Source organism: Equus przewalskii, chromosome 1, assembly GCF_037783145.1.
Source record: "Equus przewalskii isolate Varuska chromosome 1, EquPr2, whole genome shotgun sequence".
NCBI lineage: Eukaryota > Metazoa > Chordata > Mammalia > Perissodactyla > Equidae > Equus > Equus przewalskii.
The window spans coordinates 118,316,218-118,343,500 of NC_091831.1; the positions used below are offsets into that span (position 1 = coordinate 118,316,218).

General features: G+C 57.0%; 1 protein-coding gene across 14 annotated transcripts in view; it reads right to left on the reverse strand.

The window, feature by feature from the left end:
• Positions 1-747: 747 nt before the first annotated feature.
• Positions 748-27,283, reverse strand: part of LINGO1 (leucine rich repeat and Ig domain containing 1) — a 209,762-nt gene continuing 183,226 nt past the window's right edge. For 9 of the 14 annotated variants that reach the window (XM_070620959.1, XM_070620981.1, XM_070621009.1 and 6 more), the window contains one exon: positions 748-3,625. In XM_070620959.1, the coding sequence (XP_070477060.1) occupies positions 1,769-3,613 (1,845 nt within the window). In that variant the 5' untranslated portion in view covers positions 3,614-3,625 and the 3' untranslated portion in view covers positions 748-1,768. Of the gene's footprint in view, positions 3,626-18,284; positions 18,389-18,576; positions 19,382-27,283 lie in introns of those variants that run through there. The other 5 variants (XM_070620990.1, XM_070621016.1, XM_070621020.1 and 2 more) reach the window with 4 other exon arrangements.

Consider the following 27,283-nt stretch of genomic DNA (forward strand, 5'->3'; position numbering starts at 1 on the left):
GACCTGGTGCCCTCCCCGCCCAACAGAGGCCGGCTGAGCACGTGGCTGCTGGCCCAGCTCCCGCCCAGCTTCCTGAGGCAGGGCCCTCAGATTCTGGGGAAGTGACAGTCTGGCTCTTTGCACTTCTGTCGTCCGGGCATCCCTTTCCAGGGTCGAGTTTGGAGCGTCTAGGTTTCGTGTGAATGGGCAGGGCCGGGGGCTGCTGCCTGATCCTCCTCGTCAGCCCATGTGCCAGTGGATCCCAGCACCCAAACAAAAACCCTTCAAAGACCAAGGTAGGCTCAGAGCATGGCCTGGTGGAAGATGGGCAAAGCTGGGGTGCTGACCTGGGCCTGGGCAGTCCCAAGAGTGGCCCCAGAACTGCCTCCCCAGCCCCAAAGACTGGGCCTCTACATGGGAAATAGCATACACTAGGCCCTCAATAAATGCTTGTGGGAAGAAGGCTTGGAGAGAGCTGGGGTTCCGAATGCCTGCATAGGTCCATGCAAAAGCTGCAGGTGCTTCTGCCTGGGGGGACCCCAGACCAGAGGTGGTTAGAAGCCATGATGCTCATGGGCCTCAGGACTTCCCTGTGGGTCTCGAGCCTTGTCCACCCAACCAGTGCTTTTGGCCACTGTCCCAGGGAGGAGCCTTTGGAAGTCCCTGGAGCCAGCCCCGCCCTGGCATGCCCCCAACCCTGACCCCACAGAGATCCCTTCAGGAACCCCGCCACCGACAGTGAGATAATAATGACCATAATGAGAACAGTCACCCACACATGTGCACAGCGCTTTACAGGTTACAGAGTGTTTCACATACATCATCTCATCAATTCCTCACAACAGCCCTGTGAGGTAGGCAGGGCGGGGAGTAACGTTTCCATTTGTACAGATGTGGAGACTGAGGGCCAGAGAGGGCCAATGACCTGTTCGAGGCCACATAACAAGTCAGTGGCAGAGCTGGGACCAGAAGGTAGGCCTCAGTCCCACCTCCTGCCCTGGCTCTCTCCACTGACTGTGCTGCCCTCTGGGAGGACCCCAGCCCCTGTCCAGAGTCTCAGCCACACCCGAGCCAGGCCCCCCAACCCCTGGCAGTACTGCTGCCTGGCAGCTCTGCAGACAGCCCCTACCCCCATCGGGGAGCCTTGTCCCCTCCACCTGCTCCCTGAAAACAGCCAGCCCAGAGCTGGGCCCACACCTGCCACCCGCCTGCTCTGGGCAGCTGCCCTGGCAGGGTGCATGGGTGGCTGGGGCTGGAACCTCCTTTCCTGTTTTCCTGAGTGATCCCTCCCCATAGGGAAGAGAAGAGAAAGGAGGAAGAGGAGGAGAAAGAAGAGAAAACAAGAAACTGAGTTGGAAGAGGGCCCTGGAGCAATCAGGACGTCAAAAGTTTGCATTCCGACTAGCTAGAGGAAATAGTTTTTTTCTCTTTTTATTATTTCAAGTTTTCATAAAAATCCATAATTATTGAAATTCAAGTTACAGAGGAAGTTCGTAACTTTTTTTATTGAATTATTCACTGTGCTGCAGGTCGGTTGGTCAGCTTCCGACTCCAGTCTGTCAATGCGTGCCCCTGTGCAAGTGGGGTCCCCAGGCCTGGACTTCTGAGGTCCTGGTAGAAAGAGGGCGGGTGGCGAGGGCCAGCAGGGGGCAGCAGGGGATGGGGGTGAGAGGGAGAAAAATAGTCTGTGGAGGGGCACGAGGTGGGGAGGACTGAGGAGCAAGCGGATGGTGGGCAGGCCCCTTCCCCTGCCCGGCGCGCCTGCGGGTCCCTGCCCCCCGCCCTGTCCTCATATCATCTTCATGTTGAACTTGCGGGGTGCGTCAGTGGAGCTAATGCCTGCGTCTGACTTGCGGGGCACATATTCGATCTCAATGTTGTGCTTCGTGTTGCCCTTGCCCCGGCTCCAAAGAAAGAGCAGCACCAGGCAGAAGAGGACGACGCCCAGGAAAGAGATGAAGCCCATGGTAGTGGCGATGATGAGGGTCTTGATGTCGAAGGGGAAAGGCACGGTGGCACGGGTGCTGTTGGCCTCTCCCTCGCCTGGCTGGTTGGAGATAAAGGCGAAGGTCTTGTTGGGCTGATGGGGCCAGTCGGGCGAGTAGCTGCGCACATGCAGGTGGGCAGGCATGGAGTCGTTGCCGCCTGCGTTGGCTGCGATGCACAGGTACGTGCCATTGTCCTGTACCTGGGCATAGCGCACCTCCAGCGTGCCATCGGGAAAGACCGTGAGCCGCCCGTTGCTCTTGGCTGAGACCAGGTGCTTGCGGGGTGAGAGCCAGAGGATGGCAGGCGGCGGGTCACCATCTGCCCGGCACACAAACTGCACCGTGTGGCCCTCATCCACAAACACCTGCTGGGCCTTGCGGTCCCGGATGCGGGCGCGGCGGCAGGTGAAGTAGTTGGGCAGGAGCACATCAGGGAAGTCCTTGAACTCCTTGCCCTGGACGAACTCGGGTGTGGCACATGTGGGCTGCTGCCGGTTGAAGTTGAGCCGCCAGCGGCGCCGGAACACCCACAGGAGCCGGCAGTCACAGGCCAGTGGGTTGGAGTCCAGGATGAGTGTCTCCAGGTTGCCCACCGAGTGGAAGGCCGACTCCTCCAGTGTGGTCAGCTGGTTGCCAGAGACGTTGAGTACACGCAGATAGTTTAGGCCGCGGAAGGCATAGGGCTCCACCACGGCCAGCTGCCCACCCACCAGCTGGATCTCCTGCAGCCGTAGCAGCTCATGCAACATGGAGCCCTCAATGGTGCTGATGGGGTTGTAGGAGAGATTGAGGAAGCGGAGATAGACCAGGTGGCGCACGGCCAGGTAGGGCACAGCAGTCAGATTGCAGTGTGTGATGGACAGGGACGTTAGGTTGAGGCCATAGAGGCAGTTGGGTGTCATGGTGTCCAAGTAGGGCCAGTGAGAGATCTCCAAGACCTTGAGGCGGTACAGCCTCTTGAAGGAATAGTCCCGGATGGCGTTGATGTTGAGGTGCCGGAGCCTCAGGACGATGAGACCGTGCAGGTGGGACAGCGCCTCTGTGGGGATGGAGGTCAGGTTGCATTTCTCCAGCGTCAGCTGCTCCAGGCTGTTGAGGCCGCTGAAGGCTCGGTGGGAAATGTAGACGAGGTCATTGTCACCGACCTCCAGCGATTTGAGGTTGTACAGGTCCTGGAACATGTAGTCCAGCAGGATGACGATCTTGTTCTCGCTGATGTCCAGCTTGGTCAGGTTGCTGAGGCCGGTGAAGACACCCAGGGGGATGAGCTTCAGGCGATTGCTGCGGAGCCCCAGAGTCCGGAGGTTGAAGAGATTGTTGAAGGCGCCAGGCTCCACGGCGCTCACGATGTTCTCGTTGAGCTCCAGCTCCTCCAGGTGTGGGAAGCTGGCAAACTCGTCCTGGTTGAGTGTTTTGATGCGGTTCTTGCCCAGGTCCAGCAGGCGGGTCTCTGTGGGGATGCCCTCGGGCACTGCCACAAAGCGCTTGCGGTGGCAGAGCACAGCACGGTCCTGGGCGGAGCACTCACAGCGGGGTGGGCAGCCTGTGGCTGAGCCTGACAGCACCGAGCCCAGCACCAGCAGGAGGATGGGCTGCCAGCAGGCCAGGAGGGGGCTGGGCATGCTCCTTGCGCCCCCCGCCAGCATCCTCTCGCTCACCTGCAGCCGGGAGCAAGCACAGGACAGAGGGAGTGTTAGAGGACAGTATTTGACTGGACCCCACCCCGAGCCCTCTGTGCTCCCACACCCTCCTGTCCCATCAGGATGTCCTTGACACAGATAGAGAGGCAGGCGTCCAGACTGGCATATGACTCCTGCCTGGGACCCCCCAGTGAGGTCCAGATACCCAGGCCAGAGGCCCTCCTGCCACCCCATGCTGCTTCCTCCTTACCCCTTACCCTGCCTGGAGCCCTCCTGAAGGATCGAGAGGGTTCGTGGAAAGGGCAGGGTCACCTCAGAGGAGACTACCCTTGGCAGCCAGGCTGCATTTTACGCTTTACAGGCACTTTCTAGGCATGCACACTGCACCCTACCCCACAACCTGAGCCTCAGCTTCCCCTGGCACTCACCAGGGGTGAAGCCAGACCTGCTGAGCTGCCCTCGGGGCTCACAGAGGCATCAAAGGGGCTCAAAGGCTGAGGCCTCTAGGAACAGCCAGCAGAGGAGCATGTCTGGTCCCCAGCCTGCCAGGCAACGGCTTCTGAGGCTGCTGAGGGCCTCCCCTCAGCCTTTAGCCTGGGCTTCCCTGGGCACAGACACCAAGGCCACCTCCCCGCCAACACTGCAGTTGAGCCCGCAACCCAAGGGTCCTGGGCAATCAGCAAACCCAGTGGTACCTGTCAGGGTTATGAATCTGCCCCTTGATGGGTTTTCTAGATCAGGGGAGGGCAACCCTGATCTAGAAAGCGGGACCAGTCCTGATGCCTCCCTGTGGAATCTCTTTGACTCTCACCTTCCTCTGGGTCCCCACAGTGACCCACCCAGGCTCCTGAGCTCAGGACTCAGGGAACAAGTATTCCAGATTCCCGGCCTTGGCTTCTGTAGTTCTTTCCTCCTGGAATGCCCCTTCCCCTGCCAGTTGAAATCCCATGTTCAGGGCCTAATTTAATGTCCGCTCCTCCAAGAAGCTTTTTCTGATCCCCAGTAGGAAGTGTGCTCCCCTCCAAAGACCTCCCAGCCTTCCCCCATCTGTCTCTCAGGGCTCAGTCACCTCCTCCTAGTCCAGGGTTTATGCAGCTGCCTGGGGGATGGGCAGTCAGACTCCCACAGCCCAGGGCAGCACAGCGCAGCACTGAGGACGAGGATGTGAGGCTTGTTCCAGCTGGGCGCTGGGGAGCATGCGGGACTTGGGTCGTGATGACACGGGAGACGGTGCTGGGAGGGCGACCAAGCTTGGGTCCAGGCTGGAGTGAAGGGAGTGTGCAGGAGTTAGCCCACTACTCTCTCCCAGCCGGTGTTCAGAGGCCACTTGTTCCCACTTGTGTCCAGACTGACTCCCCACCTCCTCCTTTCTCCTCTGTTCCATCCTTGTTCCACCCTGTGGGAAACTGGCCTGGCAGGGTTGGTGTGTGGTTAGGAAGGCTAGTCTGGACTCCTCCAAACTCCAGGACCTGGACCAGATGGTGTCTGGGAGTTGAGCTGTAGCCCTGCGGCTGCTGGTGGGGTAAAGACCCATGCCTGCTTCTCCATCCCAACCTGGTGCCCTCGGGGCTCTGCCGCCTGTCCACACAGCCCACACTCACAGCCTCAAGTGGGCTTGTTGCAGGAAGGGAGGGTCCCACCTCTCCGCCCCAGCTCAGGCCCTCCTCCCACCCCTCCCAGTCCCTCCCCACACCTGCACACAGCCTCTGCTTTCAAGGCCACAGGTCTTGTCATCTACATTTCAACCCTTAAGGCAACTTGGGGCTTAGAGAGATTGTGACTGCCAAGGACACCCAGCCAGTAGAGGGGGCAGATATGGGACCAGAGCTCTCGTCTGTCAGACTCCAGTGACACCACATACTTTCCAATACTCTGGTGGTCTCAACTGACAGGGACTCCCTGGTTGTTGATCAACTAAGTGACTGATTAACCAGAGAGGGCTCTGGGTGTCACTGACATATGATGGAATCTGCAAGACTTTGTTATCCCCAAGGGCTCTGTCCGTCTCCCTCCCCTCAGCCTCTCTTATCCTCTCTCCAGACTCTTCTGTGGTTTCGCCTTCCCCAACCATCCCTACCAGGCCATTTTCCACAGTCACACATGCTCCAGTGACCCACCAGAAAAGCAGACATCCTGACAGGCGATCGATAAGTAATTGAGCCAGCAGCTGGGGCCGGAGTGGGTGTGAGGCTGGGGCCTGGGGAGGTAAATAGGACTTTTAGCACCCAGCTCAGGGCTGGGCTGGTGGGCGGGGTGGGGGCTGCTGGAGGGGGGGCTAAGGAAGGAGGGGATGGTGAGGGCACAGGCCACCCTGAGATGTTGGTAAGGCCCTCACACAGACATGAATCTAGCCTTCGAAGAGTCTACCCCCTTGCCTCAACCTACCCATCTACCTCCTCCCCCACCAATCACCCCAGGATTGCCACCAGGTATCCCCACCTTGTCCTGAACATTCCTGCCTCTAAGCCATCTCCTTTTGGAGGACTCTCCCAGCCTCCTGCCCCAGCAGCCTTTGTGACTTTCCACCCCAAAGGCCACCTCTTCCATGAAGCCATTCTTGACCTATTCAGTGAGAAGTCATCTCTTGCCCCTAACACTGAAGCACCTTACAGTCATTAGTACTGACATTATGTAACTGACATATGGCACACCTCATTCTAAAAATGACTTGAGCCAACTGACAGAAAAATTATGCTATAAGATGATAAAAAGATAAAGCTAAAGAAGGCAAACCAGTCAAGAAAGAATGCCACAAAGTCCTGCATAATGACTAGAGGTGAGAGCTTCCTAGCGACCTGAGCAAAGAGGAAAACATGCTCCAAAGCCTCAGCATATGGTGCATCTCCTGTGGTGTATGTTTAACCCTGGGTCAAACAGGCATGGGTGTGTTTGTCTCACCTGGTAGAGTAGGTGAGACAAACATACCTGAGGGCAGACGCTGTGTCTGCAGCCTCAGACCGAGGTGTGGCACAGAACAGACCCAGCAGATGTTCTTTGCAAGGAAGCATGTGTGCGTGGGTTTGTGCAGGGGTTGAAGCCCCTCTGATGGGGCTAACCCTGCAGCAGGCCCTCTGAGCAATGAGAGACCTGGAGAATTCAGATACGGTGATGGAAGAAGGGTCGGCATTGCCCTGTGTGGCTGCCAGCCCCAGGCCTGGCAGTCAGAGCCACAGAGCAGCAGGCCAGACTCCACAGGACCAGGATGGCTCCAGAAGGGCCATCCTCCCAATGCCTGTCTCTCACCTCTTACATGTGGCTGCCCTGAAAGGTGGGGAAACTATGGCCGAGGAGGCTCAGATGCATGCCCAAGGTGGCATAGCAGGAGCACAGCACGCTGGACCTACTCTCCTAACACTCCCAGGGATGCTGGCAGGGTTGTGTGTGAGGGGGTCCCGGAAACTGCTGAGGGGGTGATGTGCTGCCCCTGCCCTCCTGGCCCCGTTGATCCCACTGGTTCCTCCTGCAGCGGCCAAGGAGAAGTGTTTTATGCATTTTAATCAGTGTTTTATTTTGGATCCTTGCCCCCTGAAGGGCTTCCCACAAGGGCAAGAGTTTAAAAATTGCACCAATAAATACAAAGGCAATAACCATGGAAGGCAGGCAGGCGGGCAGGCAGAGGGGAGCCGTGCTCAGGGCACGATGCACAGACTCTACAGCAGCCTGCATCCTCCAGTCCCAGAGCCAGCAGACCTGCGCTGCAGCGGCGCGGCCCCAGCACACCCTCACTCCTGCCCCGGGGCAGGTATGGCCTGACTCAGTTACTCCCCACACCACCACCTGCACTTCCCTTTGGCCACTCCACTGCGTGACCTTGGGCAATGCCTGCCTTCTCTGATCTATTTCCCCCATGGGGCAGTAAGGGGCTGGATCCCAGGGTCCCTGAGGGAACCCACAAAGAAGCTTGACTTTCTCCAGCAGGAAAGTCAACATCCTCAAACCTGGCTAGGGAATGAAGGGGCGTGGGGGCTCAGGCCCCAAAGTGCAGTTCCACCAGGGGTGGAAGGATCTATTTGAGTTGGCATCCCAGATTGGGGCTTCACACTGGGGCTCCCCCCCTGGGGCTCAGGGTTAGATAGGATGACTGGTGGAGACAGCAGGGGCTTGGGATCACCCATGGGTGGACTTGGAGAACCACTAAGGGAGGTCAGGGGTCATTCTATCTCCTGACACAGCTTCTGGAGGCCCCTGGAGGTAGGGGCGTGTCTCCCCATGCACAGAACCCAGCCCACACAGGCTAGTTGCACACCTGCACTTGGAAAAGGGGTGAGACTAACATTTGCAGTGCACCTAGTAAGGGCCAGGTTTTAGACTTCACACATAGTCTCAGAAACCCTCACACCAGCCTTAAAAAGAGGTATTTCTTACCCATTTACCGATGAGAAAAACTGAGGATTCCAAAAGGGAATTCCTCTGCCCCTAGGCCTAGGCACAAGGCTGGAGGCGGCAGGTCTCTGCCCTGGTCAGGCTGCCTGCCCCAAGAGCCACCCGGTTTGAAGCAGGACTTCTCTCAAACACACAGGCCAGCCCAGGGGAGGGGCCCGCCGGGTAGAAGGGTGCTGGGTAGGGTCCCCAGGCCCAAGGGAAGGCCTTAGAGAGCTGCATGTAGGCACCCTGCCCCCCAACCTGACAAAAGCCTTTCCCTAACTGTCAGAAAACGGTATGTCAAACACACTGACTTTTTTAGTGTTTTTCCACCATACCCTTCCCCTGTGCCTGCTGCCGCCATCTATGCTGAAATCTCACCTAATTTGGAGTCGGCTGCAGCACAGGATGGAAAGTTCAGTTATTTTCGGTTTATGGTATCAATATTTCATGGTGTACCCACTCAGTGTTCCCCAGGGACCACAGGGATCCCCAGCACACACAGGCATGCGATCCCTGGCAGAGGTGGCTGCTGCCACTGCTAGGGCCTGGGGCCTTCTGGACACCAGGGCCTCTGGGTTCTCAGCCTGGCTGTGTGTGACCCGGGCAACTGTGCAGGGCTGTTTCCTTGCTGGGAAATGAGGCAGGTAGGCACCATCTCATCTCGTCCCAACGCCCTATGTTCCTGTGACAGGGTCTGCGGCAGAAGGGAGTGAGGAGGGATGGCAGACCTGAGGGCTGAGGGCTTCAGAATGTCTGCCTAGGGCCCTGCCCAGCTCCACCAGCAAAAAATGACTAGGAGAGCAGGCGAAGGAAAGATGACAGATAGAGAGAAAGAGGTGCCTAGCAGCTGAAACAGGAGCGAAAGGGAGGGGAGAGAGAGGCAGGGAAAGCAGAGGAGAAAGATGAGTACGTGGGCTAGGGCCCGGTGAGGGTGGCAGCAGTCGGGGAACAACAGAGCGAGAAGGTGCCCTGCAGACTCTGCCACCATTTTCTACCATGTGTCCAGGGCCCTGGGCCTGTTAACGCATCCTGTCCTCGGTGCCATCCCACGAGATGGGCCTGATCACTCAGAAGGGTGAAGGGACTCATACCAGGTCACCAAAGAACAGAGGCGAGGCCAGGTCTGGATTCCGTGTGACTTGCCCTGTCCCCAAGTCCTTGCCTGTCTGAGGCCCCTTCTTTTCCTTCAGCTCCAGGGCCCCAAGCCACTGGATCCATTTCATGAAATGATAAAGCCCTTTGGCGGGAACAGTACAAGCTCAGAGGTAGCCATGGCCACGTGGCTGGGAGTAGGGTGACATGGGGGTGGATGGAGGCCTGTCCAGAGAGCCCCAGATGGTCGCCCTGGCCCGGGCCTTTTTCCCACAGCAATGGCCGACCATCCACCCTGCACATGGAACTCTCCTACTTGGCCTTCAGAACCCAGCTCAAGGGTCTCTTCCTCCAAGCAGCTCCTCTCAAGCCCCCAGGGAGGGGGATCGCCCTGCTGTGGGTCCCCCGCCTCCCGAGCACTGCAGGTATGTTTACCATCACTCTCTGACTCCCCTTCTGTGTCCCCCAGATTAAGGGCCCCCAATGCAGCGCTGGGGCTGATACAGCTCAGCATCCCCAGGCCCAGCCTGGGGCAGAGAAAGCCTGTCAAAAGACTGCTGGGCCAGCTCCTAGAAAGGCTCTCCACTCCCAGTCCGGGCTCTTTATAGCCGCTGCACAGAGGAGGAAGAGGTGTCACTGAAATACAGACACATTTCCAAAGGCCAAGTAAGGGGCTGGGGAAGGGCATTTTCCACAGAGGGAACAGTATGAACAAAGGCGTTCAGGGTGGGAGGACTTGTAGCCTGGTCCATAGGAGAGCATCCAGGGACTCCTAATTGCTTCCCTCCTACCCCAAATCCTGACCAGGTCCCTGGACTCCTTTTAAAGACACTCCGTTCTGGCTTTCTAGGGCTAATCCAATCCCTGCTGAGGTGTGAATGGCTGATAATGGCTTAAGGTGTGAGCTGCTAATGGGGAAACTCAGTTCCTGGGCAGCCTAATCCAGCAGGGCTATGCTGAGAGCCGGGAAGGGAGGGGCCACCTCCTGGCACATGGGGAGGGTGCGTGGGGGGAAAGGGGACCCCAAGAGGAGGTGGCCAGTGCTCAGGCTGAGCTCCAGCAAGAGAAATTCAGACTGACGGTTTGGCCCCGCCAGCAGGCCACGGGGAGGGTGTGTCTATCTCCTCCCGGTTAGGCTGCCCGCCTCTGCCTGCCCTCTCCCTTCTCCTCCTCCTTCAGCCGCCCCCACGGGGAGAGAAAAATCAACCTGGAAGAAAATTGAGGTCATGTCCTTTGTCTTGTATAATTCTTTATTTTCCTCTTGCTCTTGGTTCTAGCAAAGAGTTGCCGGGCCCCCGGGGTGTATGTATGTGTGGAAAGCAGGCACCCCTGTGTGTTTGTGGGTGTGTGTGTGGGTGTGTGTGTGTGGGTGCGGGTGTGTGTGCCTGCTGCCCCTCCTCCCGCCACTCCCCGCCCTCCCTGGTCCAGCGCCACCAGCTCCATCTCTTAGGTGCTCTTGGAAACTCAATCCTCTCCCAAAGATGCTCACTGGCTCTCAGCCGGGCTGGAGGGTGCTGACTGGGCACAGTGTGGCTGCTCAGCTGCTTGCCAGGGCAGCCACCAGGTCCCCCTAGCTGCCACAACTGCCCATATGTGGCCCTGGGCAAGTACCTGGCCCCCCTGCACCTGAGGGAGGGTGCCGCTGCCCATCCCAGCGCCCACCCCATGGAGCACAGCTAATCTCAGGAGCTGCCAGCCTTCCGGCCAGCCTGCAGCCCCAAGCCATTTGTGGGATAAATTATGAATTTTAATTGTCAAAGCATCTTAGTGTCTAACAGCTTCTATAAATAGGCTCTGCCCTCCAGGAGTGGCCGGCCTGGTGGGGAGAAACAGGGGTGGGGCAAAGCCTAGAGAAGGCCACTTCTTGGGGAGCAAAGGGCACTGGGCTCACAGGTCCCAGGCCTGTACTCCAGCCAGTGCACCTCTGCCCTGCTGCGTGACCTTGAGTGAGCCCTGGACCACTCTGGGCCCTACCAGTCCCTTAACAGGGTTGTTCTGAGGTGAGAGCCCAGCTGGGCAGCTGGGAGCCAGCCTGGGGGAGGTGGGGGCACTGGTTCTGGGAAGCTTCCCTGTTGCCTGTGCTGGGCCCGCCTGAGCACACAGCACCCCTACCTGGACTGGCGCTGTCTCAGAACTGAGGAAGGGTAGCAAGTGCCCACGTGGTAACTGGAAGGAGCTCAAGGAAAAGGCAGGTCTTGTACTCCCATATCTCCCTTTGTGTCTCTCTCCAGGTCTGAGATGCCAGCCCAGCCTCTGAGGGGCAGGAAGACGCCCCTGAAGAACTCTGGCCCCATCCCCCACCCAGCCCAGTGGCCCCTTGAGGGGTGCCCGGCAGACACACTTCCCTCATCCCCACTCATGCCCTCAGCCCTGCACACCTTCCTGGGCCCCCCAGGGCCTCTCCCCAGCTACCCAAGCTCCTCTACTATGGGAACAGCTCAGGCTGGCCTATCTCAGCCTTCGGAGGGCTAGAAACCAGCCAACCCCGACCTGGGAGCAGGCCACAAGCCTTGGGCTTGGGAGAGGGGGCGGTGACAGCCTCAGAGATCCGAGGCTGGGAGGGGGAGCTGAGGGGAGGGGTGGAACAGGAGTGGGATTTGAAGGCCAGAGACCTAGTAAATATAATGATGACGATGATGATGATTGCAAAAACCCTTAGAGAGGGTCTTTCATGTGCCAGGCATTATTCTAAGTACTTCACATATAAAAATTCATGTAATCCCACCACTACCCATTGAGGCAGGTGCTGCTATCGTCCCTATTTTGCAGATGGGAAAAACAGCAGCACAAACAGCTTCTCTAGCCTGCTCAAGGTCACAAAGAGTTTCTGTAACTTGCTCAAGGTCACACAGCTAGCACAATATGAGCTCAGACATGAACTTTAACCTTCGCAACCATCTTATCAGGTTGGTATTATTATCCTCATTTTACAGATTAGAGAACTGAGGCACAGAGAGGTGAGGCAACTTGCCCCAAATCACACAGTGATAAGTGGCAGAGCTGGGATTAGGCCTGAGACAGTTAGACCCTAGGCTGTCCTGACCGCTCTTGCACACTGCCTCTCTCCGATTCAGGTTCAAGGGCCTGCTAAGCTGCATGATGGTAGGCAAGTGGTTTTATATCTTGGGGCCCTAGACGCCTCCTCTAGGAAAGGAGATGGCAGACTTGACGCTGCCCTCGCAGGGCTCGGAGCAGAGAGTTCAAGAAGAGGGACGAGAAGAGACGTTTAGATGGAACACATGCACTAAAGGGCTTTGCGGAATGAGCCCACCAACCCTCACCACATATCCCGTGCGGGCGGTCTCACCGACCCCACTCTACTGATGAGGAAACTGAGGCTCTGAGCCGCTGGGTCACCTGCCGAAGGTCACTGAGCTTGTCTAACTCCAGAGGGACGGTCACCCTAGACACCATCACACAGGCGAGGAAAGTGAGGCCCAAGAGCATCAGGGACTTGTCCGAGGTCCCAGACCCTCAGGGCTAGGACCTGGGGAGGACCCTGCCTGTCCCTGCAGGTACCGTCTCCCTAGCGTCATGCCAGGGTAACGTGGGGAGGCTAGGTCAGGGATGGGTGAAGGTTTGGCTGATTTCTGCCTCAAAAAGGAGAAAAGATTTTAAAACAACCCTCAATACATCACAGGCCAAGGTCCAGTGAGTTATTTATAACTCGGACAGGCAAACTCTAAGTGAAAACACTTGCCCCTCTCCTGGCACTGACTGTTCAAAGCCCTCTCTGCTCAACTGAGCTCTGGCCAACCCCTCGCAGCTCTGAGAGGGGGTTGGGGACTGGCCAGCATGCTTCCTCTGCCTGGCCCAGCACAGGGCTGCAGATGTGGCTGGGGGGTTGACCATCTCAAGTTGACCATCTCAAAACCCCCTTTTTTTCCAACCTGCTATATGAGGGGATGAACCCCTCTGGTCAGATACATGTGGGTGCTGCGTTCTGCTCAGGCACAATCGATGCCACCACCCAGCTGCCCATTCATGAGAACCCAGACTTGGTGGGGGGGCACTGGCATCTCTGCAAATCTCTAAGGGGTGTCCCAAGGCACAGGGTGCAAAAGGTCCAGGGCAGGCCCAGAGGGTGGAGCCAAGACCCATGGGTGGACTCAGAGGGGAGGCCCATTTAGTTCAGTGTGAGGAATCAAATGGAAGATCAGATGGCTCAAGATCGAAGATCTGCCTTGATAGATAGTGGGTGGGCACCCCCTCACGAGAGATCTACAAGCAGAGACCATGGACATTGCAGGAAGACTCCTCTGCTGGGATCCACACCTCAGCAGCCCCTCTTAGCTCTAATACATCCCTATCTTGCACCCAAGCAAAAGGACTTGAGATGGTCAACCCCCCAGCCACATCTGCAGCCCTGTGCTGGGCCAGGCAGAGGAAGCATGCTGGCCAGTCCCCAACCCCCTCTCAGAGCTGTGAGCAGGTTCTCTGCAGAGAGAAGCAGAAGAGGTGGCAGAGAGAGATTATTTCCCCGAAATGGGAAAAAATAGAAAAACACACACATACCACACATCCTAATAACATGTAATAAGAGGTTGGAGACAGGGAACAATGCCCTGGTAATGTCACCCTGGCGGCAATCAATTTGGGTGTCACATGAAATAGGCATAATTATTCCGCCAGCCCCGACGCTCGTCTCCAACCAGCTCCAGGGGCCCAGGCCCAGGCCGGGAGAGTGGCAGGGAATCATCGTCGGTGCGCCAGGCTGGCAGGGGAGCTGCTCCAAACGAGCCTGCCAGCACCAGGCTTCTCAGCCCCTGTGGCTAGGCAGGGGGCTTGAGGGCCTTGTCAGGGGGCCTCGCCGATGCCCAGGAGCCATCTCACTCAGCCACCCCTCATTCACTCAAGGGGCAAGAGCAATCAGGGAGGACTCCCCAAGGAGGTGAGAATGAAGGAAGAACAAACATACATTTGTTCCATGCAGTGTTCATTCTTAGAGTCATCAAACTCTTAGTAAGCACTCACCAATGCCAAGCCCTGCACCAGGTGCCAGGGTGTGGAGACAGGGTTTTGGGGGGCTGTACATTATTAAAATAATGAAGCACAGTCTCCGTCTACCTCCCCAGCTAGGACCATCCCTGCCCATCATGGCGGTGAACACAGAGCCACTGGGCTTCCTTTGGCTCTAAATGTGTAAGGACTTAAGCTCTCCTTGCTCCTCCTTCATTCTCCCTTCGTGGGGGAGACCTCCCTGACTGCTCCTGCCCATCTCTGAGCTCAAGGCTTGTACAGACAGCATCCTCACAACTGGGGAAGATGAAGTGCAGAGGTGACGATTACTTAGCGAGCATCTGTTACACACAGGCTGCTGCCTTGCTCACCCACCATTTCATATATCAGAAACCCTGTGTTCCAGAAATGCAAATCAAGGCCCTAATGAAACATCATTTACACTCATTCCATCAGAATGAATCAAGACGTCCTCCCATAGCAAGTGTTGGTGAGGGTGGGGAGCAACAGGAACACTCATCTCCTGCTGTGGGGAAGCAAAAACTGGCCCAGCCAACCGGGAAAATACTTGGGCACATCTCCTAGTAAAGCTGATCAAGAACATGCCCCAGGCCCAGCAATTCTGCTCCCACTTGTGCGCCCCGGAGGGCTCTGCATGTTGCCTCAGGAGACAGGACAACAAGGCTCCTGGCGGCATTTGTAAGAGCAAAAGGGGAACAACGTACACGCCCATCAAGAGAAGAACGATAGACACACTGTGTCATGTTCAAATGACAGAACACTATGCATCAGTGGAAATGAATGAACTACATCTACTACTATTTGCAACAATATAGATGAACCTTACGAATATGATGTTGAAGGAAAAACAAATTCCAGAGGACTTTTCACAAAGTTAAAAAATAACTATAACTGAACAATTTCTATATATTGAAATGCATGATTTTAAAAAGGCAAGGGAATGTTAAATAGGTAATGTAGGGTAGTGGTTGCCTCAGAGAAAGAAGCCAAGGGATGGGGTGAGGAGAAACACGTGGAAGATGTACGTCGTTATTAAAGGGTTAGTGTTCAGGTTGGGGCGTAGGGTCACAGTGCTCATTATATTATTATTATTAATACTCAAAACTTTGATTAATTAATTACAGGCCATGCCCAGACCAGTGAGCAAGAGCCCCAGACCAGAGGTGAGGAGGAAGGCATTCCAGACCGAGCCCCATGTTCATAAGCTGGGAACTTTGGGTAAGTCTTTCCACTTCTCTGGCTATCAGTTTTCTCAGCTATAAAATCAAATCTCTGTACCACACACGAGGCTAAGACTGAGTGCACATCACTGATATAACCTATGAGGTGCTAGCATTTTGTGAGAGTTTCCTCTGTCTAAATGCTCTGCATACATTAACACACAATTCTCATAATGACCCAGAGGTAACACCTTTGTTATCCTCACTATTGATGGACAAGGAGACGGAGGCCCAGAGAGACTCAGTAACTTGCCCAAAGTCACAGAGTTAGGCAGTGGTGGAGCTGAGATTTGCATGCAGGCATTTGGCTCCAGGATCCACACTCAACAACTTCACTATAAAATGACATCAAAGGAGCTGAACACATGCGAGAAGACTGTTGTCAGCACAGTCCTACTGGGCCCATAGCATCGAAGGATACTCAGTCATTCATTCAACACAAGGATGCCTCAAATGCACTGAGGCACTCTTTCCACAAAGAATCTTCCCTGATTCTGGAATCCCCTGCTTTCTGTGTCTCTGCAAAGTCTGCTACTGCCTCAGGACCATCCAGTCTCTCTCTCTTCCTGGAGGACCACTGCCCACCTCCCCCCAGGAGCAAATCCCACCCTCCACTGAGTGCCTGTGTGTGCTCCTGCATACCTTGCCTTCGGCTCTCCCCAATTCCTGCCTGGGGCATCCTTAACATCACCTAGCTCTGTCCATCCACACGGGCTGAGGACACTACCTCTTCCAGGTAGCCCTTGCCACCAGCCACTAGCTGCTCCCTGGTGCCTCCCAGTGTCTTCCCTATCCTAGGGGCGAGGCAGGGGAGCCCGGGGGAGGGTTCAGGATTGTCCAGGGTGTTCAAGGCAATCCACGGGGGCCATGGGAGGGCCTAGCCTAGAGCCAAGCAAGCAGCTGAGACATAGTGTATAGAATAAACGCATGAAGAATGGGTTGGTACAATATTAGGTGTAAACCAGCATGGTTCTACACTGTGGCTGCCTGGAGGAGGAGGATCTGTGACTTGGAGCAGTCAGGGAGGCTTCTTGGAGGAGAAGCCAGGAGAAGCAGAGGAGAGGGCTTTCTGGGTAGGGATGCTGGACCAAGCCAGGTGATGGGGGGATATGTAAATAGACTGGTGGGAACAGAGCAGGGAGCTGTTAATGGGTAACCATAGGGGCAGGGAGCCTGGGGCTGGAAGGCCACTATCCTTCCACAGAGTGCCGCACACAGGACAGCTAGACCAAGAGGCCCCAAGCAGCAGACCAAGGCCCTGACTCTGAAACCACCACCACCTAATGCCTTCCCTCCCTAGCCTTCCCTAGTCCTACCCGACACACTGCCTCACGCCTCCACAGGACCCTGTGCAAATCACTGTACTGCCTCACTTCTCAACAGGACTGACCCCCCCAGCCTGCGATCCTCCTGCCATTTGCTTCAGGAAGTACTTGGAGAACAGCACCAGATGAGCCATCACAGGACCAGCGATCCTGTCTGGCTTTATGCTGAACAACAACCCACCCTCACGAGAGAGGTTTTTTCCCCCTCCAGTGTCCCTCTGGAATTCTGGCTTTTAGAAAGCAATATCTAGTATGGGAAAAAACAGGTATTCAGAGGCAGGGGATGGAGGAGCTGACCCGCAGGATCAAAGAAGACTATTGCAAGGAGTAGAGCGGTCGCTCCATCTCCCTCTAGTCACACAGGGGCCCTCAGCCCAGGTGCCATGATACTCAGCTTCGGGCACACACCCATCCCTCAAAACTCAGCCCCTTGGATTAGGGGCCCACTCTAACTCCTTAGCCTTGACCAAGCCCTACCCAAGGCCCATCTCACATTTAAATTGGCAGGGGGTGGGGGAGGGGGTAGAGACAAGAAGACCAGAGGGGGCCTGTCCTTGCCTTTGCTATGCCCCCCTCCAGGAGGGCAGCTGGGTGCTGCTGGGAGCCCCTATCTGGGTTCTAAGGAGTTCTCACCTCTGCCACCTTATCCTCGCTCCTGCCTCAGGGCATGGGGAGAAAGCAGGAAGGCCAGGCAAGCTGTCCCAGCAGACCAGGTGCTGGGATCTTCCCAGAGGTGTGAGGACTCTGAGCCCCTCCCGGCCCACACGAGGACAAAACAGCAGACCCTCTCCTCCTCACTGGCACTCCCCGCTGAACGTGGGGAAGCCCCAGGCTCTCTGCCGCCTGGGTGCCGCGGTTCATTGCTCCCTGGGCACGGGAGGCACGACTGCTAGAGCCATTGGCACAATGACCAGCAGGGCTGAGCCTGGAGCCACGGGCCAGGCTGGGCTGCACACCCTCCAGCTACCCAAGCCAAGCAGAGGACTGCCCAGATGGCACTGCTCCCCCACCTCAGGGCCTCCTGCACTCCCAACCCACCAGGGCAGAGCCATTCCCATCCTCCCAGATGCCCCTTCTCCCCCACCTCGACCCCAGGACCTCTGAGAACAAAGAGGAGATGCCGATGCCTGCAGAACCAGGGCTGGATGGGGCTGGGCTGGGACCAAGGGCAAAAAAACAGGGAGGGGACTGCCACTGGGCCTGGCCCCACCCCTCCTCACAGTTGGGTCCACCTGGAGGGAGATCTCTCCTGGGGGTACCTTGGGGAGCAGGAAGCCACAGTCCACCTTCCAGGGGTCGGGGGCAGAGCAGGGGCTCCCTCCTCACCTTCCTCTTCTCAGCTGGTTTCCACCTCCCACAGGCTCTGCCTCAGAATGAAAAGTGGGGCAGGAGGAGGTGAGAAGCCTGGGCTGAAGACAGACAAAGGGGAGAACCCTGAAGGGTTCCTGGGTCCTCCTCAACCCAACCACTATCCCTACCCCCATTTCTCCTTTTCTCCCCCTGATGGGCAAGAGCTGGAAAGGGGCTGCTCCTTGTGAGGGGAGAGAGCTGGTGCCTGGGCTGGAGCCTGTGGAGGAAGCTGGTCCCTGACCTGCATCCACCAGCTTAGGGGGACCTGGTGCTGGCTAGGGCTGCCTGGGGGGTATCCGGGGTCTGTGGAGAGAGGCAGCCACCCAGCGCTGAGCAGGGGCTTACCCTCCAGGGTGACCAGCGTTGGAATGGTAGGGCCAATGGAGGACCAGCAGGACTAGGACGCCGGTGGGGGCCCCTCTGTAGCTCTGGGGTCCCAGCTAGCCAACCTGGAATTTGTTGGGGTGGGAAGAACGGAAAAGGAAGAATCTTCAGATCTGTGATCCCAAAAGGGGGTCTGGGTAGCGGTGGGGGGCCCCGCAGCCCCAGGAGGACGCAGCCTGGGCCGACGGCGGCTCCCGGCGGCGCTCGCAGCGGGGCTGCCCTCTCCGGGCTGGGCCGCGGCCGCCGGGCTCACCTGCATCTTGGGCGCGCAGTCGGTCCGCTCGGCTTGGTCGCCAATCGCATGTTTCCTCCGCCGGGCCCCAGCCCCTGCCCAGCCCCCCCCTCCGTCTCCTCCTCCTCGTCCTACACCTCCGCCTGGCAGTGCACGCACCCTCTCAGGGCTAACCGTCCGTCTGTCTGGCCACGCGGGCGGGAGCCAAGCCGGAGCCGGAACCGGGGCCAGGGCAAGAGCCCGGGGGTGGGTAGGCAGGAGACCGCGGCCCCGGCGGGCAGAGGGGCGGGTGCGCTCAGGACGCGCGATGCCGGTTCCACGAGCCTGGTTCTGCACCCCGGGCCGGCCTGGAGCCGCCGCCGCCGCCTCTGTCTCTGCCGCTAGGGCCGGGGTCGAGGCCGGGCGCGCTCCGCAGCGGGGCCGGAGCCAGGGCTGAGACCGGTGGGCAGCGGCCGCGCATGCTGCTCGGAGCCCCGCGTCGGGAGAGGGGCCGGAGCGGCGCGGGTGGGACTCCGCACGCTCCGGGGGCCGGGACCACGACCCACCGCCTGCGCTGTCGCCGGCTGCCCGCGCCGGCTGCCCGCACCGGCTCCCGCCCGGGCTCCGCGCTCTGCCGCGGCGCGGGGAGGGAGCGCGAGGAGCGAGGAGAGAGCCAGGGAGGGAGGGGCCGAGGGAGGGAGGCAGCGAGCGAGCCAGAGCCAGGCGGGGGAGGAGAAGGCGCGGCCGCAAAACCAAGGGAGGGGGTGGTGAGGCGGGGACTCGAAGGGGGCGGAGAGCGAGGCGCACCCCAACCACTGCCCCTTATGCATGGGGCAGCGAAACTGGCAAGGGGGGCGCAGGCGAAGGGCGCGTCAGCCTGGCGCCTGAGCCACGGCCCCGGTGCTCCAGCCCTGCACACGGCCGCGCCCCTCCGAGTCCCGGGCTCCGAGGAGTCCCGGGCAGCACGGGCCCGAGGAGTCTGACCCGAAGTCCTCCCTGGGCGTGTGCGCGCACGCTCGCGTGTGTCACCCGTGTCAACTGGGGTCACTGTACCCTGCTTTGTGGACGGACACACGCACGTGAACAGGCAAGGCTCCCCACCCAGCCAGGGTTGTTTGGAGGACGGCGTGGGTAGGGTCAGGCCGGGAACCTCCGTCCCGCGCCTTGTCCCCTTTTCTCGGAAATCTCGGCGAATAGCTGGAGGGCCCACATCGGGGCGGCCTTGGGGTGAATCAGGTAGAGAGGGAAGCCCGGAGGGACCGCGAGGAAGGCGCACCAGCTCCGCAGCTCTACCTCGAGCCGAGTCTTGCGCTACCCTTTGCTGCCTGGGTCCCCGCCCAGCCTGCCTTTCTGTCCAGCAGAGGGCAGCAGGCCGCTCTGGCCGTGGGCACTGCACCCAGCGAACAGCAGAGAGCAGCCCAGAGCCTCAGTCTGGGCTTGGCTGTCCCTCCGCCGCTCCCCAACGGTCCAGAGGATCCTGGGCTGGGGCCACATACTCAGACGGGCCCAGGGAATGGGACCACTCCTCAGAGATCCAGATTCTCCTTGACCAGCAGATACAGAGAATCAGCTGACAGAGGTTTCTTGGCAAAGACTCCTACAATCCTTGGGACCTCACCTCCTTCCACTATACACCTTCCATCTCCCTGAAGCCAGATGCCCTTTAACACTAAGCTAATTTGATTGGAATGACCATCATTCCTGACACTACCAGGCACACTCACCCCTTCTCCACTGTTGGGAGTGCACCCCATTAGCACATTAGTGCTCCTGACACCTTAAGCCCACAGGGTAGGGGTTCCACATAGAGAGAAGGAAGCTGAGGCTAGAGGGCAGGAGACTGGCCCAAGGCTTCTCAGTCTCTGAGACAGACCCTGGAATCCTGCCCCAACCCCCACGGAGCCTGCCTGACATTCACTGCAGACATCAGGCTGGCATGGTGGGGCCACCAGTTTTCCCTCAACCCCAGCACCATCTTGCTTCTCCACTGTCCAGCCTCACACACACAGCCCATAGAGTTGCATGGACCTTTCGTTCCAGCTAAACAGAGTCTGGGTACTTCTCAGTCTCACTGCCACACCACCACTCTGGACACTTCTGCCTGGAGAACCGTCTCCTGTCTTCTCTATGTCCATCCTCATCCTAGGCCTAGCTAGAGCCCTTCCTAGCAGATACAGATGCTGTGTTGTGCACTCTACGTTCATCCTCCAACAACTCAGAGAGGAGGCGCTGCTGTTCCCCTTGTGACAGAGAAGAAAGCTCAGGCTCAGAGAGGTTACAGGACTTGCCCGTGGTCACACAGCTAGTAAAGCCTGGAAAAGGAATTTGAATAGCCTTCTAAAGCTGAGTAAACCACTAGGGGGCGGGCTTGGCAGAGGGACTTACAGGTGGGAGGGGAAGAGAGGAGGCGGCACAGGAGTCTCCCTCCCTCCAAGAGCCCAGCGAAGGCGGCTCCCTGGCCTCTCAACTCTGTGCTGCCTGGAGCCCCTTCCCAGGTTCCACAGCTTCCCCTCTCCCACACCCCCCCACCAGCTGTTGTTGAGTTAACCGTGAGCTCCTGCCCTCCCGCGCCGCCTCCTCCCACCAGCCCGACAGGAATAGACGCTCTCCAACTCCTGCGTAAAGGCTCCGCCAGGCACCCGCCGGGCGTGCAGACCCTCTGGGGGGGCGGGAGCGGGGGCGGGGGCTATTCCTGGAGCGGCGACTGACGCAGGGACTGCGCGGCCACCAAGTATCTCCGCCACCCACTCACCTGCTCCCTGCCTCAGTGATCTCGGCGGAGAAATGGGGGAGAACCCATTGCCCCCAGCCTGCAGCCCCCAGATGCTGGCTGAGGAAGTTTGCCTCCTGGGGAGGGATCTGCTGGGGCCCACCATTATCCCTCTGAGTCTTGAAGGCAACCAGGATGACCAAAGAGCTGTGTCTGGGAGGAACTGCCCCGCAGCCTTAGTTCTCCATTGTAAACAGTATCCAAGTCCTTTCCCTTTCCGTTTCTCCAAAAGATATGACCCCTCCCACCATCCCCTGTCTCATTGCACCTGTGGAAATATTGGGGAGGGGGAGGCTTTTGGGGAAGAACTTGGAGAAAAGGCCTTTTTGAGAGTCCAGCCTGGGCCTGGTGAGAGTGGAGGCCCCTGGCCTTGTCACTAGAGACCCCATAAAAGGGGGTCCTGTCCCTGGGTCCTCACCCAGTCAGAAGCCTCTGCGTGAGCTGCAGAACCTGTCTCTCTCCACTCCTGTCTGGGAAGGTGGCCCCCAACCTCTCAGAGATTTCAGGGCCATAAGAATGTGAAACATCAGGGGGGCCCAGTCCAACTTCACTGGCACAACTGGGGATTATATCCTCACCCACTCCTCCAGCCCTTTGTCCTCGCTGGCCCACCTGCTCAGCATGCCCTTACCCTGGTTTCCACCTGAGCGTCAAGACCAAGCTAAGACCAATCTCTTCCATTCCTGTCTCCCCTCCCCAGACTGAAATGGCCTTAGAGGCAAGGGCCCAGTCTCCTCCTTCTCTGTGCTCTGAGCAGGAGCTCCCAGGAGCAGGCCTGAGCCCATGTCTCATGAGTGGGCTTCAGGGTGAAAACTCAGCAAGCCCCGATGACGGAGGAGCTGATATCTGGAAGCAGAAGGAGCCAGCCTGCTGCAGCCTGAGTGTTCCCAGCAAAGCAAAGGAGCTGGAATGGGTTTGCCAGGGGACTCTGGAGTAGGGGACGGGACCCTCTAACATTTATTCAGTTCCTACTGTAAGTCAAGCTCTGAGCTATACTTCACATACTTTGTCTTACTTCAAGATTGGTAGTGCTGTGCCCATTACACAGAGGAAAAAACAGGTTCTGGGAGGGCTGGTATCCTGTCCAAGTTCACTCTGTTTGTAAGAGGGAGAGCTGGGCCTTGAAGCTCTGTGTGTGTCTGACATCAGAGCCCAAGCTCTGTTCTCCCCCACTCTGGGAGGCTGTGGATGCAGGAGGCAGGACTGGGCCCCAAGGCACAGGAAGGAATGTGTGGCACACACAGGCTTGCCTGCATGCCTGCTCTGTGCTGCTCCTGCCCGCTTGCATCCTAGCAGCGAGGGGTTTTACAATGATGATTATTTCTGAAGGCACTTGAAATTAATGACAGCTCTAAAATGGCTGGGACAGTGGAGTCATTGCTACGACCTCTAATTAGCAGGAAAAATGGAGACCAGGAGCTGGGGAGGCAGGTAGGGGCTGGGCAAGTGGCACCAGGCATGGAACAGAGCTGGGGGAGTGGGTTGGAGCCAGCATCCAGCTGGAGATCCCTGTGGAGCAGGTGGACCCCATGTCCCGCTTTATGCCACAAATTGGATTCTGAGCGCTCTTCTTAAAACTTGTTGTGTGACCTTCAGAGCTCACTCCCTGTCCCTAGGTGAAAGTTTCCCAGCTATGCAATGAGGGGTTGGGCCGGAGGTCTCTAAGCTCAGGGCTCTGTGGCCCTGCCTAGACAGTGGGCAGACTGGGATGAGGCCTCAGGCAGGGGCTCCTTGAATGCCTAGGGGGCTGAAGCCCAGAAGCATGGGGCCCTGTAGCCTCCAAGAGCCACTGACAAAGCCCCACACTCACCCATGCTGGGGTCACTGTGGCCACTGGGATGATGAAGTCCTAGAGATTCAGGCTGGAGTGAAGTGGATCAGGAAGTGGCAAAAAATCCGTAGGTCAGAGCCCCATGCTGGTGCAGCTGGGGGCACTGGGGTGGGGGGTAGATGAGGGGCTGGCAGGAAAGTCCCCTCTAGAAGTGGGCCTAGGAACTGCAGCCAGGGTGTGGGCCTTCCTGCCCCCTCTTTAGCCCCTCCCCAAGAGCCAGAAGAGACTCAGGATGCCACAGTCCCACCTAGGCATATTACAGAGGGTTAGGCTGAGGTACCTAAAAGGGAAAGGACTTAGTCAAGGTCACTCATTCAGGTGCACCCCACCCAGCTCTGGTCCTCCAAGTCCTGCATGGGACAGGCAGCCAGCACAGGGAAGGGCACCAGGGCTCAGCTGAAAGGGACTTCTTTGCACAGTGGCTGGCTCAACTGGATGTGGACATGCGTTGGTTGACATGGAGGGCCATCCATTGTGAGTACAGGCTGAGGCCAAGACTCCAAGGGCAGCGGTATGGAAGCCCCACCCCCACTTCCTTGGGGCATCCTCTTCCCTGGCAGCCCCCACTGCAGACATGTCTTGTCATCGAGAGCTTTCTCAGACCCTAGACCTGCTTCCTTGAATCCTTTCCCCTCCTCCCTTTCCAATTCAGGGCCCTGTGTGGCCCCCTCCTTCCAGAAGCTTTCTCTAAGCACCTCCGTCTCCTGCTCTGAGCTGGGCTTTGTGTCCTTGGGCACCTCTCTGAGGCTCAGTTTCCCCTCTGTAAGATGGGAATACCAGTAGGACCCATTTCTCGGAGTTGGTGTGAGGATCTCCTGACTAAACGTATACCCAGTACTTGATGCTGAGCCTGGCATGCAGTAGGTGCTTAATAAATGTAGGTGTTTTTATGGTTATTATACTTACTGTTATGGTTGTTCTCTGCTCCCTGACACCGCAGCCCCTCTGCAAAGATGGGGTCTATCCAAAGGTCCCTTTCAGCATTCCCACTAGGAGAGGTCTGGACCAAGTTCTCTGTCTTCTGAGAACTGGGAGTCCCCTGAGGGCAGGGAATGATCCTGTGTCCCTTCCAGTTTCCGCAGAGGGCGCAGAGCCCTGATTCAGAGGGTATGATGGATGCAAATTAAACTCGACTGAAATCATTAATCAGGAAGGAGCAACGGGTTCCTCTGGAGAAAGGGATGCAGAGGCATGGGGGCAGGGGTACTCTTGAATCCTCAGCTCTCACTTCCCCTCATCTCAGGACCTGGGTCACTCACACCTCCACTGGAAATGCTCCAGCATTTGTGACATTCACTTATCTGAAGGCAATTTGGGCAGCAACCTCCACTATTTGGAATGACCCTGAAAATCATGGGATGCCAAAAGGCCCTTGGAGGACCCAAGGCAGAAGCCCTGACAGAAAGCTGAGGTCCTGGGGCTGGCCCCTATCCAGCCTGGCCACACAGCCCTGCTGAGCTGGGTGCCTGGCTGCTGTAGCCATAGGAGCTGAGAAGCAGGACATTCGTCTGGGGCCGACTGCCCTGCCCTGCCCGCCCCGCCCGCCCCGCAGTCCCTCCAGGGGAATACCTGATGCTCCAGACCTTGCAGTCAGCTCTCCTCAGAACACAGGGAAGTGTGCACTCTATTTAAAAACAAAAACTGCAAAAACACCCAAATGATTAAATTTAGGGCAAAACCAAAAAGCTGTATGACTAAAGGGACCACTCTCTGGCTCTTTAGGAATCTGGGCTCCTGGCTTGGCAGAGCAGTTTCTCCCAAGAGCCAGGCTCAGCTGTCCCCACGGATCATGTCAGGGGGAACTTAAGCTAATATGTGCAAACAGGCAGCGCTATTAGCAAATCCATTCATTAAGTGCTTGTCTTGAGTTCTGTTGCGCAGGAGACTTGTTTATTAACTTCAGTCGGAACCTGTTATTAACTTAAGTCAAAGGCAGTGTGGCAGCTCAGAAGGTATCCAGCCTCAGAGTCAAGCAGTCTTGAGTTCCAGTCCTGACTCTGTCTCTAAGGGCCGTGTGACCCTGAACAAGTCACTTCACCTCTCTGAGCCTCAGTTGCCCTGTGATAGAGAGCCCCTAAGATCACCCCCGATGGTCTCTGCTTTCTGGTATTCCCACCCTTGTGTAATCCCCTCCCCTTGAGTATAGGCTGGACTAATTGAGTCACTTCTAACGAACAGAATATGGCAGAAGTGATGGGCTATCACTTCTGAGGTGAGGTTACAAAAAGACTCTGGCTTCCATCCTGGGTACCCTCTCCCCATCACTTGCTTGTTTGCTATGACAGAGGCCAGCTGCCATGTTATTAGCTGCCCTGTTGAGAAGCCTGCACAGAAAGGAACCGACACCCCACAAGGCCCTGAGAACTGCCAATAGCTACACAAGCAAGCTTGGAAGCAGACCGTCCCCAAGTCCAGCCTTGAGATGACTGATGCTCTGGCTGACCCCCTGACCCCCTTGTGAGATACTTTAGCCACAGGCACCCAGGTAAGCCTCTCCTGGATTCCTGACCCACAGAAACTGTGAGATAACAAATATTTGTTGTTTTACACCAGTAAGTTTTGGGGTGATTTGTTATGCAGCAGGAGATAACTAATACATGTTCTGTCTGTAAAGTGGGCATAAAAATTCCTTTCTCCCAACCTGGTGGGGGCACTGAGATAATGAAGGCAAAGGGCCTGCAGCCGGCCATGGTGAAAAAAGACAAGGCGACTTGGTGGTTATCTAGTGAAGCTGAAAAGCTGCACTCTATAACCCAAAGAATTCCTTCCAGGCATAGACCCTGGAGAAACACGTCCATGGACAACAAGTCCAGGAACGTTCACAGGGTGTAATGTTTTAATAGTGAAGGGTTGGAAATGCCCTAAATGCCTATCACTGAGAGGAGGCAGGAACAGAAGGTGGTATAATCACAGAGTGGAATACTACACAGCAATGAAAATGGTAAGCCAGGGCTACGCAAGTCAGCGTGGCTGATCTGACAAGCACAATGTGGAGGAAAAAGACTAAAGATATGCACAAGATAGTGTTGTTTATATAAGGTTTAAAAACAAGCCCCAAACTCTATAAACTGTGTTGGATACCTACATATATAGGAAAAATACAAAACCATGCATGAGAATGCTCCATACTGATTCCTGGGGGGCGGAACCTCTGGGGAGAGAAGAGGGGGGTGGATAGACTTGGCCTATCCTGAACCCCATCCTCTGGAGTGTCTGCCATGAGCATTTTATCCTTTCAACAATCCCTGGGGTCCATCCTATTCTTATCTCTTCTTACAGAGGAGGAAACTGAAGCACAGGGCCTCCAGGCAGATATTCCTGGGCTTTCAAGGCCAGCGGGGGGCCAGGGCTTAGGTCCTCACTTTGCCACTAATGTGAGGGAGGCCGCATTATCTCCCTGGCCTCAGTCTATCCTTCTGTAGCACGGAGAGACTTGCCCCCTTCCCCCTTGGTAGGTGTGGATTGAGATGCTGGGAATGTCTTGACTAATCCATCTGGAATATTTGCAGAGCCCCCGTGAGCCAAGCCCGGGGCCAGCTACATAGCACGGGAGACTAAACACAAGGAGCCCTGGACAAGAGAACGTGTGAATAATATGCTTCAGTTCAACGCAGTTCAGTTTGGTTCAGTTTTGCATTGCCTCAGTTCACAGGCAGACAATGGCTGAGGTTAAGGAATACTGCTTGAGCACCTACACTGTGCTGGGCCCTGTATCAGGTGCTTTTATAAATGATCTCACAGAAGCCTCAACCACAACCCAGTAAAGTAGGAACTGTTATTATCCCCACAGAATCAATGAGGAAACAAGATCAGGGAGGATGAGCAATTTCCCCAGGCCACAGAGCAGAGCTGAGATTGTTGAGATTCACCTTCCCTCCATCCTGACCAGCCCTCTTTTTGGTGCTGGGGGCAGAGATGGAAGGTCTGGGCCTTGCTGCCCTCTAGGGGATCCCAGCCCACACCAGGAGGGTCTGGAGGAGTTGGGAGGAGAGGGAGATGTGTGTGGCTGAAGCAATCAGGACAGGTTTCCTGGAGGAAGGGGCAGGAGCAGGTGCTTCAGAGGGCTCACTAGTGGTGAGGCAGGTGGAGGCATTCATCTATCTATCTACTCATTCATTCACTCATTCACCTAACAAACATTTGCTACA